General features: G+C 38.8%; 1 protein-coding gene across 2 annotated transcripts in view; it reads right to left on the bottom strand.

Moving 5' to 3' along the window:
- Window positions 1-2,222: 2,222 nt before the first annotated feature.
- Klhl20 (kelch like family member 20) overlaps window positions 2,223-13,972 on the bottom strand; it is a 44,483-nt gene continuing 32,733 nt past the window's right edge. For both annotated transcript variants that reach the window (XM_048421140.3, XM_048421139.3), the window contains exons 8-12: window positions 11,491-11,634; window positions 10,611-10,744; window positions 8,712-8,920; window positions 7,093-7,199; window positions 2,223-4,261 (exon numbers count right to left, since the gene is read on the bottom strand). In XM_048421140.3, the coding sequence (XP_048277097.1) occupies window positions 4,177-4,261; window positions 7,093-7,199; window positions 8,712-8,920; window positions 10,611-10,744; window positions 11,491-11,634 (679 nt within the window). In that variant the 3' untranslated portion in view covers window positions 2,223-4,176. The remainder of the gene's footprint in view (window positions 4,262-7,092; window positions 7,200-8,711; window positions 8,921-10,610; window positions 10,745-11,490; window positions 11,635-13,972) is intronic.

The raw sequence follows: 13,972 nt of genomic DNA, 5'->3' as shown, positions 1-13,972 counted from the left end.
CTACCAACTGGGTAGTTTAGTGTTTTATTGGATTCTGAGTGTGTGACTGAGTCTGTTTCTGTGCCTTCTCTTGGCACTGTTCTCCTTCAGTTTGCTCCTTTTGTCCGATTCCAATGTGTTTGTTTTTGCTTTATTATTATCCTTAGAAGCCTGTTTGCTTCGTGTGTTTGTGTGTGTGTTTGTGTGTGTATTTTCCCCAGATGGTTGTGAGCCATGATTTGGTTGCTGGGAGCTGAACCTGGGTCTACAAGAACAACAAGAACTCTAAAAGCACTGAGCCATCTCTCCAGCTCCCTTGTGTGTTTTCTAATGAGAGCGGTACATAAAGAAAGTGGATTGGGACGAGAGGGGAGGTAGGGAGAAACTGGGTAGGGAAACCATAATCAGAATTGATTATATAAAGGAAAAAGATGTTTTCAATAAAAAATTTTAATCTCTTTAAGAGCATCTTAGATTTGTGTTAACATTCTTCGTTCCTTCCTCCTCATCCTCTTCTTTTCTTCTTTCGGAGACAGGGTCTCATAACCTAATCTGGATATGGAGTTAGGGTGGACCCCAGCCCTGGAGTGCAAAGATTACAGGAGGTGTGAGTCAATGTTTATATGGAACTGGGCCTCAAATTCTTGGTCTGGTACACACTAGGCAAACACTATCATGTGAGCTACACCCCCAGCCAGAAGTTTTATCTTCTAGACATATTTCTAATGTCATTTTGCTGTAGAGAACTTGCCATCAAAACCTTCTGAAAAATGAAGATAATAAATGGTCTTGAGCCACCAATATATTTTTGTTTTTAATTCTATTGCAGTATTGAATTAAATATATACCTGAAAAATCATTCAGTGTATATTAATGGCATGTTTCAATTAGTGCCTCGGTAGTGTTAGCCTTTGCTTCAGCACACAAGACACAAACTTTCAGAATCATATCTAGGACAGCGGGAACATCACCCCTGAGCTCCATTAGCAGGAAGAAATAATCATGCTTAACCTCATATTTAGACCAGTTCTCAGTAAAAACTAATAGATCAAATACATTTTAATTAAGTCTTCTATTGTATAGGTCATAACTGAGGTGAAGCAACCTAAGAAACTTGCCTGTGTTACATCTCAATGTCATTTTACTTTATGAGCATAAGATTTTGTGTTACATTTGAAGCTTTTTAAAAAATAATTTTTATGTATTTTATGTCTCAATAAATAACAAACAAAACCCCCCAAACAAACAAAACTTGTGTCTGTTGGTGGTAGGGAATATTTGGTCACAGTTTGGTGCTGCCACCTTCATTAGTGTTAAGGCACCAGCAGTTTGCCTACCCATCACAGTGAACAGCCAAACATGTAGTTTTACTAAGAAAATTGCTTTGGTTCATGGATGCTTTGAAAGAATACTGGGGCCTGAAGCTGATACTCTGAGAATCATTTATCTATTATCTTAATCAAACTAATTTTGAATGTGAGAGCTTTCTGGAGCTAGGGACTGTTCCGGCTTAGTGAACCCCAAACTTCCACTCATCCAAATCACCTTGGGCATGTGTCCTCTTCCTATAAATTCAGACTTATAGAAACATCCTTTTGTTTTAAAATAGACCTTTGAGAGACATTTATGATTCAAACAGTATCAGTTTTATTGTACTTATTGTAGGCTATGTTTCAGATAACTCAGGTGGTACTGTGGAATGAAAACAGGCAGAATGGAGCTTTGGGAAAATATGTACTACCAGTCCCATCATTAAATATACAAGCAGACTTCCTTGGTATTCAGATTTAGGCAAGTGTATTAAATGGGTTTGGACTAGAGGATTAGTCCTTTCAGTCAAAATTGTAGGCCTCTTATATATTTTCTTACTTAAGGAAATATGTTTATAGATTGGTTAATATAATATAAAATACATGAGAAGTCTTGAATGTCTTTCAAAATGAAGCACTTGAAACTATATAAAACTAATGTAAGATGCAAAAAATTAAAAAAGTCCATATAAACAGTAAAGTTAGAAGTACCAAATAGCAGTCATTAGGACTAGAGAGATAGCTCAGAAGATAAAGACACTTTCTGCCAAGCCTGATGAACTGAGTTTGATTCCTGGAATCCATAGGACGGAAGGAGAGGAATGATTCCTGCAAATTGTCCTTTGGTGCTGGGGCATGCTCCACCTCACCCCTTACACACACACACACACACACACACACACACACAGTAAAAAAGTTAAAAATTTTCAAACATTTTATGGTAAATACCTTTATTTTAAAAAGTTATACATGCTAGAAAAAAGCATAAATGATACATGTAAACAATTGTTTACCAAATACTTATTTTTTCCTTGAAAAAGGTGCAAATGATGTTTAAATGTAAACACAAAAGTTGCCAAACATTTTGTTGGAGGGGAGAGGAAGAAGGTCAAGATTATTCCTTTTGGTTGTGGCTAAGTCTCATTCAAAGGTTTTCCTGCAAAATACACTGAAAAAAAAAATCAGTCTATGACTACAATGGGGGAAGACTGTAGGCACTAAAATTTTCATTTATTTCCTTAAAAATGTTAACCTTTCATCAGAAAGTGCAACTTAAGAGACACAGTAACGGTGGCCTTATAGGATGAAAGACTGTGAGATATTAGCATGAAGACCCCAGATTGGATTGGCTGCTTCGGCTGGTCTGACATCCCTTCACTTGTACTGCTCACATGAACTGGAAACAGCTTCCATTTAGAGCGTGTTACTGAAGGTCAGCTCAGATGCACCAGCCGCAACAGCCAGCGTAAACTGAAAAATAGAATCCATTGCTGAAGAGAGGTCACTTCTCCTTGGTGGCCCCTAGTGACAATGAGGAGATAGGAAAGAAAGTTGCAGGGGGTAACATCTGTGAACAAAAACTCTTACAGAGTTGCACTTGATTTTACCGGAGTTCTCAAGAAAACGGAGGAGACTCACACTGTTTTTAGAAGAGGCACTGAGCAGAGACCTAGGTATATGTGGCAGGAACTGTGAAAATATTACAGGAAGGAAAGGGAAATGGAGTAGAAAGCAAGTTCAGTTAGAGATGTAAACGTTATCTGGTGAATTAAAACTGTAGCTTGTCCTGCTTTTACGGATTCAATATTCCTTCTGAAGTGTCCTATTTAGCGAGATGTTTTCTTGTTATTTTTTCTTTTACACTTAAAAAAAATTTATTTTGAATTACTCATACTTGTTGGGTATTTGTGTGTTTGTGTGTACTGAATGCACAGGAATGCAGGTACTTGCAGAGGCCAGAACAGAGTTCTGGATCCCCTAGCTTAGCGGTTCTCAACCTGTGGGTCATGACCCCTGTATGTGTGTGTGTGTGGGCAGGAGGTTGAATGACCTTTTCACAGGGGTTGCGTATCAGATATCCTGCATATCAGATATTTACACTACAATTTATAACAGTAGCAAAAATTACAGTTATGAAGTAGCAAATGAAAATAATTTTATGCTTGGGGGTCACCACAACATGAGGAACTAATTGTATTAAAGTATTGCAGCATTAGGGAGGTTGAGAACCACTGACCTAGCTGGAGTTACATACAGTTGTAAGCTGCCAGATGTGGGTGCTGCGAACTGAACTTGGGTCCTCTGCAAAAGCAGCACACAACTCTCACTGGACCGTTTCCAGTCCCCTTTACATTTCGGAGTGCTCTAATATTTAGTGCAAGAATAGTAACTAGCGAGTATACTTTGCATATCTGTCTTTATCACTGGCAATCTTTGTAGATGGATAGTATCTAACTGGAGTAACCATAGCCCTTCTGCCCTTATCAGTATTTTCAAAAAAGAAACCAAACCTAGAAAGCAAAGTAAATTTTGCAGCTTGGAATTTTTTTTTCTCCTTTTTGCCCCCTCTGATATGAAAGATAAGTTAAAAAAAAACAAAAAACCCCCCAAAACCCAAAACAACCCAACCAACAAAACAAAAATAGAAATCACCATCAAAACTCCATGATAAATTAAAGCCCAAAATAAATGCTCTCTGCAGAGAGCAGAAAGGTGTTGTGCAAAGGTGGCATCTGCAGGTGAGTTCTGTCGTTAGACTTGTAGTTCTGTATGTTGAGGCACCGGCAAAGAATAACATTTGTTCTAATGTTTTCTCGAGCTGTACAAAGCTTCAAAGCCAAGGCTCTTCCAAATATAAAGGAGCGTATACAAGACTTTTTTCCTGTGTTCACCATATATGGGATTCACAGTGTGTCATTTTAATAACTCCTACGCCACCTCCTAGCCGACGATAATTCATCCCTCCATATAACCTGCAAAGATAGAAACGAAAGCATAGTTTCTAACTGGAAAAAGCACTGTGCCTTCTCAACGAAGACGTCACAGTATTTTCAGCTTTATGTAACTCTCCAAAGATTAGAAGCAAACTGATCACAGTCAAGTAGCAGAATTCAGACCAGAGCTGAAAAGCTCTCTGTGGAATGAGGCTGTCTGCTCACCTTTTTGTACTAGAGCTTTACACACTGACCGGCTTTAACACACATAACCTTATTTCTGCACTTTTGTGTCTAATTTTATGCCTGATATTTATTTTCCCAGATACATTTTCTCTTTGCCTAAAACTTTCTCAATTATTAATTAATGTTTTATTTTCTGAGATAGGCTCTTGCTAGGATCTTCCTAGACCTACAGCTGTGGAGGTGCTGGTATTATAGGTATGTATCACTGTACCAGCCTCAATTACTTTTATTTTTTATTTCATTTTATTATTATTATTATTTTTCAGCTGTTTTTACTCCAGTCTGGTTGCTTCAAACCCATGGCAATCCTCCTGCCTCAGCTTCCAGAGGGTTGGGATTATAGGTATGAGCTACCAAGACAAGCTGCTCTGTTTCTCCCTTCCTTTCCCCTCCCTCCCTCCTTCCATTTCTTCTTGTGTATCTGTATACACTGTGCAAAGGTGCACACATGTCTGGAGACCAGAGGTCACCTTTGAGACTGGGTCTCTCAGTGGCCTGGCACCTAAATAGTAGGCGTGGCTGACTGGTCAGGGAGCCCAGGGGTCTGCCTTGTCTCTGCCTCCCCTGCTCTGCTATGTGTCTGACTTCTTATGTGGGGTCTGTGGATGAAATCAGGGCCACACACTTGCACAGTAAGCATTTTACCAACGGTCCTTTCTTTCCAGTCCATCAGTTCTGTGTTTATTCCTTATCTATGTAGCATCATAGCAGCATTTAGTTTGTGATTTGTGAACAAGATCGTCTTCAAAGCTGAAGACTTTCAGGGCAAAAAAACTTACCTCCTCATTCAGGAATGAGAAAATTGATTTAGGATGTGTACTAGGTATGATAACATATACCTGTAATCACTGACCATGGAAGCATAAGGCAGGATGATTATCTGAGCTTAAGGTTAACCTTGGCCTACATAGTTCTAGGCCAACCTGGACTATAGAGGGATATTTTTCATACCTATAATCCTAGCACTCGGGAGACTAAGGTAGGAGGGCTGCTGTGGGTTCAAGGGCAGCCTGGGCTGCAGAGTGTGCTCCAGGTTAGCTTGGGCTATAGTGAGACCTTGCTTCAAAAAGCCCCAAATAAAAACAAAATAAAAGAGTTTGGGCTGGGCATGGTAACGCACACCTTTAAGCTCAGCACTCAGGAGGTAGAGGCGGGCGGATCTCAGAGTTTGAGGTCAGCTTGATCTATTATAGGAAGTTCCAGGACAGTAAGGCTACAGGAGAGACTCTGTCTCAAAAATGAAACAAAACAAACAAACAAAAAACTCAAACCAACAAAAAAGTTTGAGATACTTTTTGAAACTACAGAGATTTAAGTATCAACTTCTCTGTAGTTTATTTTTAAGAATTTCATGTGTATTATTCACCATACACCAGTAACTCAAGTGATGGCTGCTGATAAAAGTTTATACATAAATCACAACAACTATGAGACAGGAATAAATGTAGCTATTTTTTAAACTGTGCTCTACTCTGAATTCCCACAGAAAACTGTATAAAGGAAAGAACATTCCTTAAACGGCAGGCTTTTCTTTGTGTAAACCTGCTCTTCTCTGTCCTTACCATTTCAGTGGTGCTTCCCGGGCCACCCTTTACAGAAACATTCCTCCCTGCCATCTTAGCCCCCTTCTGAGCTTGTTAATCACACAGCACCTCCACCTAGCATGATATGACACTACAAAGCCAGAGCTGGGACTGCAAGGAATCTGTCTCCTTCACTTTTGTTTCCTCTGGGATCAGAATATTCAGTAAATCTAATGAACTGGTCATGAAAAATGTAATGTCTGAGCAAAAAGTACCATTAATTAAGTTGTTATTAATCTGAGCTCAGTAATGTGACTACTCAACCACAGAGAATCTCAAGAAAGCGCTCTCAGTCTCTGTAAAAGGAACTGGAGGGGGTGCTTGCTCAGCATCTGCCTCTGGATTCTGAGATGGGGAGAGCGCTAGAGGGTGAGGTCGGGCTCTCATCCAGCTAGGCATGTACTCTACCACTGTGCCCACCCCTCGGCCTGAGGAGTTAAAAGAAACATAAAATCTACAAAATGAAGTTCAATATAGCTAAACTCTCAGAAATAAGGTATAGCTTCCTACCTAAAAGTGAAAATTAAAACAGGCTGGATTTCACAACAGAAGACTCTATAGCAATACACTTTTAAAAGCTAAAGAAGGAATAGGCTTTAAAATATTTTTTGAAAGTAACTACACTTTTGCCTCCAGAAATAAGGCTTCTCAAAGAGAAGAACCTGTACAGACAAACTGAGAACTGAAGGCCCAGGCTCTGAGTCTACTAATGTCACTAGCTTATTTAAGTAGACCTTTTATTTTCATGGTGTTCTGGTTTCGCCAATAGGATGTGATGAGGATAGAAATGATATTCATTGTTTTCCTCACCTCTACTTATATAAAATGAGATGATTATTAGAAGAATTTTGGAGTTTTTTATCAGACACTTTAGAACAGCAAGTTAAAATGCATCATCATATCTGGGTTAACTCAGCTCCCTTCAGGAAACCACATGAGGACTTCAGGGCCCTGGCCATCCCAGTTTTGGTGGTCATGATCCTTCTCAAGCTCATGATTTTAAGTCAGCAATGAAAAGACTTGCAACAGTCTAAAGGTTACCTCCAAGTATTGGCATCTGGGTCGAAAACTTCAATGGTCTTCAAGTACGTTGTGCCATCAAAACCTCCCACTGCCATGAGCTGCCCGTTGACCACCGCCAGACCAACCTGGAAGGGTAGAGCACAGTGGTGTTGAGACAACCACTGGGGAATTGTAGACTTTCTCAAACCTCTTTTGGCTTCATTTTATAGTTTACATGAATTCAGAAAGAAAAAGTAGCAGTAATCTATGACATTATGGGACCTGTTAAATTCTGTATCATACACAAGAACAGAGCACATATTTGTAAAATTTAGAAAGCCATTCACTAAGTGTGAGCAAGAACCTCCAAACTACGTCTGAGCCTGCTTTGCTTACTCGAATCCACTTTCTAACAACATGTCACTCCCCTCTGCCCAGTGACAGATGTAAGGTCCATAGTGTTACTCAGGCCTGCCAGAAATATGTTAGAGGCACCATGTTTGGCCTCAGCTCCTACATTTCCCTCCCCTAATGGACTCGATGCTCTAGTCATTCTACTGTTAGTCTCTGAGATAGCGTGCAGGTGTTAACAATGCATGTGAATTAAGCCCATTCTCCCATGTCCTTCTGTCACATACACTACGACCATAGCACATCTTTACTGCAGGTACTGCAAACACCTTGGTTTCCTTCACCAGACTAAGAGCTCTATAAGGAGAATTTTGTAGACATTTCTGCCTTCCAAATGACTGGAAATAAAATCAACATGAAGCAGTCAGAATAACAGGAATATAACTAAAAGTCTGTTAAGTTTCCAGTAATAAATGGCCACAGATATGTGAGTCTTTCACTTGATGCTGCTTTTCAGTGAGGCCCCTTGATTTTTGCAAACCAGATTATGGAGTCCTTAGGAACTGTTTGCTTCTCTTTCCTTTTGAGTATGTGTCCTCCACTGAGGGACTCCTGCCATGATTAATGGTTAATGGGTTAGGTTTTGCTGAGACAAACAATCCCAGAAGGGAAGATTTTATATTCTACTTTGGATATCTTTTAGTGACAGGTCATTTATTCATGGTTGAGATCATGACAACACTCAGCAGATCTGGCCTTCACTGTCGATGGGACAGACTCAAACCAGTTTTGGAAGATGCATAGAAGGGCCAGATGTTTTACCTAAATATTTGTATTAGTATGCAAAGTCTACTAAGAAAAGTAGCTAGAAATATTATGTAGGAATAGCTAGTGCTAATATACAGAACTTAAATAGGGAGGTAGACAATATAGGGAAGATACTTTCTGGAGAAGTAGCTGATAGAAGATAAATAATAAAAAATAACTATATAATTAAATATATGAATGGATAGAAAATATCTAGCTAGATATTTAATGGATAATAAATTATTATCCAATAATAAATAATTATATCCAATAATAAATATCTAATGGAGTTAGAAGCGATCAACAGAAACATAAGCTGTTTTGGTTTGGGGTTCCCCCCTCACTTTGTCTAAAAGCATCTTGACAGCTGAGACAACTGAAAATAAAGCACGTTGGAGACCAGCACTTCACCTCCTCAGTGCCCTAGTGTAGCTCACACAGCCTTCCATCTGGACACCCCTCCGTGCTTGTTTACAAAGCACTGGGCAGCTGGCACTTACTCCACTCCTGCGGGATGTCATGGCCACCACGGGAGACCACTGGTTAGTTCTGGGGTTGTATCTCTCAGCACTGCTAAGCTCTGTAGTGTCGTCTCTCCCTCCTACAGCATAGATCATGTCCTGGTACACTGCACAGCCTAGGTGTTTCCTTCGGGTCCCCATAGGGGCTATGGTGTGCCATCTGTTTTCCTGAGGATTGTAGCGCTCCACTGCAGGGAAAAGAAAAGACCAGTAAGTGACCACTCACCCGCTCTCTTCATAGTCACCAAATGGGATGGCATTTTTTTTCAGTATAGAATATGATAGGAACCAGTTTCCTGCAGTCAACTTCCGAGGAAAGGACATGTGTTAAATTCTAGTTTGGGCTACATAACTAATTCTGTGCGCTTATTCTCTTCCAATGGGGTGGAACTAAATTATGTTTTATAAGATCAGTTTAGCACTAAGTTTTATTGTAATAATTGAATAGTGTTTATATTCTTGTACTCCTCAGAGTATTTATCTAATTACTTATTTATGGAGCCTTGCTCTGTGGTGCTGGCCTAGAACTCATTATATAGCTCAGGCTAGCCTCAAACTCATGATTCTCCTGTTCTTGCCTCCCAAGTGTTGGGATTACAGGCATGCTCTCCCATGCTAGTGTCTCTTAAGCCCCTGAAGAGGCATAACAATGAATCTCATGGGTGTGCCACTGACACATCCTTAGATGAAAATACCTACTATGTTTAGACAGAAAAGGCAAAGAAGCTTGTAGTTCTAAGGTTTTATTTATTCTTATATTAAAAGAATTATTTTTTATTAAGGGTAGGTTGTAATTATGGGAAGAAGAGAAGTCATTATTTAGAAAGTAGATTTTTTTTGATTGTAGCCTACATCTTATTTATCCATTTATTTATTTAATGTGTAAGTGTTTTGCCTTCATGTATGTATGCACACCCTGTGCATACCTGGTGTCCTCAACAGATCCCCTGGAACTGATGTTACTGGTCATCAGCCACCATGTGGGAACTGGGAACTGAACCCAGGTCCTCTGCAAAAACAAGTGCTATTAACCATTAACCCCTGATCTATCTCTGCAGTCTCAGATTTTTTTTTTTAAAATTCAGTATAAGTTTCTAGCAGCTTATAAAGTATATAGAGAAAGAAAACTTTGGGAAACATACTAGAAGTCATGAATTGCATTTCTCTAGAGAGAAAAACATAACATTTTCTTAAATATCAAGTACATTCATGAATATATAAGCAGAACAAATTAGACTCAGTGGGTTATTAAAAAAAGAAAAGGGATAAAAGGGAGGGAATGGATCTGGGAGGAGTAGGAAGGTGAACATAATAAAAATATATTGTATGAAATTCTCAAAGAATTAATAAAGATGTCATAGTGAAAATTATAAAATAACTTGAGCTTTTTATATTTTGTATAAAGGATGTCTTAGGGTTTCTATTGTTGCAAAGAAACACCATGACCAAAGAACAAGCTGGGGAGGAAAGGATTTATTGGTTTATACTTCCAGATCATAGTCCATTACTGGAGGAAGTCAGAATAGGAACTCAAGCAGGGCTGAATTCTGGAGGCAGAAGCTGATGCAGAGGCCATAGAGGAAAGTTACTTACAGGCTTGTTTCCTCTGGCTTATTCAGCCTGCTTTCGTATAGAACCCAGGACCAGTAGCCCAGGGATGACACCCCCCACCATGGGCTGGACCCTTCCCCAATGATCACTAATTGAGAAAATGCCTTACAGCTGGATCACATGGAGGCATTTCCTTATCAGAGACTCCTTCCTCTTGGATGGCTCTAGGTCTTGCCAAGTTGGCACAGAAAGCCTGCCAGTGCAGAGGGATTCTCCCCAGAAAAACATGCTGCTTTCGGAACTTAGACTGCCTTATGGGGAACTAACCTGTGTTGAGTGGAGACGTTCCATCAGAGCCACCTACAGCATATAAGAACCCTCCCAACACAGCCACAGCAACCCCTAGTCTTCTAGTACTCATAGAAGCCACCCGAGTCCACTTGTTCTCCTTTGGATCATACCTGCAGGGAGGAAAAACATTCCTGTTGGCCCAAGTAGTTTCCACAGGCCTGAAATCACAAGAGATATAACGGATACAGAGATTTATCATAGATTAAAAAAAAATGTATGGGCACACACACACCTACTATTCAGTTTTTTTAAAAGCCATATTTTGTTATTTGTGACAATAAGAACATGGGGGACATTTTGTTAAGTAAAATAAATCAGACACATGAAGAAAAATACCATATGATCTTGAAGATAGAATATAAAATTAATCTCATTTGTAGAAGCAAAGAATAGAATGGACTCCTCTTGCAATGAGGGGTTGGCAGGATCAGAGAGATGCTGGTCAAAGACTAAGTTAAAGAAATCTAAAGTACAATAGGTGAGTAGTTACTGTTGAAACTGTTGAGTGTAGATTTTAACTGTTTTCACCAAAACCCCCAAAGTATGTAAGGTAATAAATCAGTTAATTAGTTTGACTTATCCTTTCTACATGGTTTAAATGTTTAAACATATCATGTTTACCACAAATATATTTTTAATCAATTAAAGAACAGATGGTGGTGGTGGGAGCTACAAAATGGTAGGAGAGAACCAATCTCTCAAAGTCATCTTCACACACACACACACACACACACACACACACACACACGTTGTCTCTCTCCTTCATAGTAGGCTATTTAGGGATATATAGAAAAGCAAAAGGACTTTGTATATCCATTAAAAAAATTGAAAATTATTTTGATTTAAAATAAATCACCTCTCAACAATATTGAGGCAAGAGACACCATCCTGTCCACCCACAGCATAGAGAAAACCTCCAAGTACTGCCACACCAACGCTTGTCCTGCAGGTGCTTGTAGGGGCCACATCACTGCTCCACTGGTTTGTTTTGGGGTCATATCTGCAAAGAACACATTGAGAGCTTGTATTACACGCTAGAGCTTAGCTGTGTTTATAGTATTTTGTTGTGGAATAATCTTTTTGTATACTGTGAAGATGTGTCCCTGCCAAGGTGCTTTCTGATTGGTTTAATAAAGAGCTAAATGTCCAGTAGGTAAGCAGTAAGAGGTTAGGTGTGACTTCTAGACAGAGAGAGAGAGAGAGAGAGAGAGAGAGAAGAGGAGACAAATCTAGGCATGAGAGACACCAGAGGACACAGAAAAGAAACAGGAAGTGTAATATGGAAGAGAGAAAACGTTACAAGGCAAAACACAGATGAATAGAAATGGGTTAATTTAAGTTAAAAGAGCTAACGGAACAAGCCTAAGCCATAGGCCAAGCTTTCATAATTAATAATAAGTCTCCATGTCATTTTTTGTGAGCTGATGGCCCAAATAAAAATTCATTTCAGTATTTGGAGCATATGAGCATATATTTCTATTTAAGGGCTGTTCTTTCCTTCAAACAGGCTGACTAATAATCAAGCATATGAAAACTGAACTGAGCAGTGCTGGGGATTGAACTGGGGGCCTACATGTTAGCAACTGTGCTGCTATAGACCTATACCCCAACCTAATTAACTTTTAAAAATTTATTTTAACATTTATTTTGAATATGTTTTTCTTTAAAATATCAGGATGCTACAGAATTCCATTTCAATTCTAGTCTCTTTCCATTTGGATTTGGCATACATCCCTTAAGCCACTGTAATAAAATATATTATCTACTTATGCATTAATTTAAATGCAGAAATGTTTATTTATATAATATTAAACACTGTAAAATTTTCTCCTTTGATGTATTTTTGAGATTTTTTTGTTAATATAATTCTAGATTTTTCCTTTGAACTCTTTTGTTATATTGTAATGTGAGATGCACTGTTTAACCCAATTTTTTAAAAAAATGACTTTTTTATTTATATGTATGTGTGTGTATCTGTATGTATGTGCTCATGAGTGTAGTACCCACAGAAGCTCAAAGAGGGTGGTGGAGCTCCTGAAGCTGGAGCTAGAGACGGTTGTGAACTGCCCAACTTGGTGCATGAAACTGAATTCAGTTCCTCTGTAAAGGTAACAGCGTTCTTAACCACTGAGCCATCTTTCCAGTCCCTTAATCTGATTCTTATTGCTATATTCTTATGTTGTTTCTGATACTCTGATGATTAAAATCAGGAACTACAAGGCTGAGCACATAGCTCAACAGTAGAGTGCTTATCTAGCATGTACAAGACTCTTAACCACTTAAAAAAAAAACAACAAAAGAATACTAAGTTGCTCCTTGTGTAGCTATATCCATTTTTCCTTTTTAAGTTTTCATTATTTTTTCTTTCTCTCTCATTTTTTTCTTTCTATTTTGCCAGATTTTTTTGCTCTTTATAACTTCTTGATTTAAAAACATGGTTTGCTTTCTCTCTCTGACACAGGGTATCACTATGTATCTCAGACTGGCCTTGAACTTGTGATCTCTCCTGCTTTGGCTCCCAAGTGCTGGGATTACACGTGTGTGCCACCTATTGCTTTCACTTTTCTTACTTTCAAAAGCATGTAGTGCCCGGCGATGGTTTGCGCACGCCTTTAATCCCAGCACTGGGGAGGCAGGGGCAGGTGGATTTCTTTGAGTTCGAGGGCAGTCTGGTCTACAAGAGCCAGTTCCAGGACAGTGGGCTCCAAAGTTACAGACAAACTCTGTCCCGAGAAGCCAAAAAAAAAAAACAAAAAACAAAAAAACATGTAGCATATCATTCATGTTTGCCTCTGTGTACTACCTTAGTTACATTTTATACATTTGGCATATATTAATTTCATTGTTAAGCTATAAATATTTAGTCATTTGCACTTTGATTTATTTAGCCCACTGATTCATTTCTAAGTGTCATTCTAGCTGTCATCTCCCCCCAACCCCCCCACCCCCAGTTTGTAGAGCCAAGTCTCTGGGTTTTGTTTTTTTAGCTATGCCATATCTAGAACCAATATCCAGAACTGGTTACACTAGGTTTTATAGATATGCTATGGAACTATGACAAAATCATTATAGGTCAACATTGCTTAATGAAAGAGAGTATGTGGTAATAAGAAACTTAAAAAAAAAAAAAAACACTCACTGTAGAGTTCCAATGTGCCAGGTACCTCAACAATTGACTAATACAACATGTAAAAGCATACTTAAAATATTCATGAAAGAGCAGAGAAATGAGTAGCTCATCTGTAGTCAAAGAAGGTTTTATGCAGGAAGTAACATTTCAAATCTCATAAGCCTTAAAGTGTCAAAGATATTTCAGGGGAGAAGAACAGCATGCATAT

This window comes from Myodes glareolus, chromosome 5 (genome assembly GCF_982192425.1).
Source record: "Myodes glareolus chromosome 5, mMyoGla1.1, whole genome shotgun sequence".
Taxonomy (NCBI): Eukaryota; Metazoa; Chordata; class Mammalia; order Rodentia; family Cricetidae; genus Myodes; species Myodes glareolus.
This window is presented reverse-complemented; position numbering and strand designations above follow the sequence as displayed.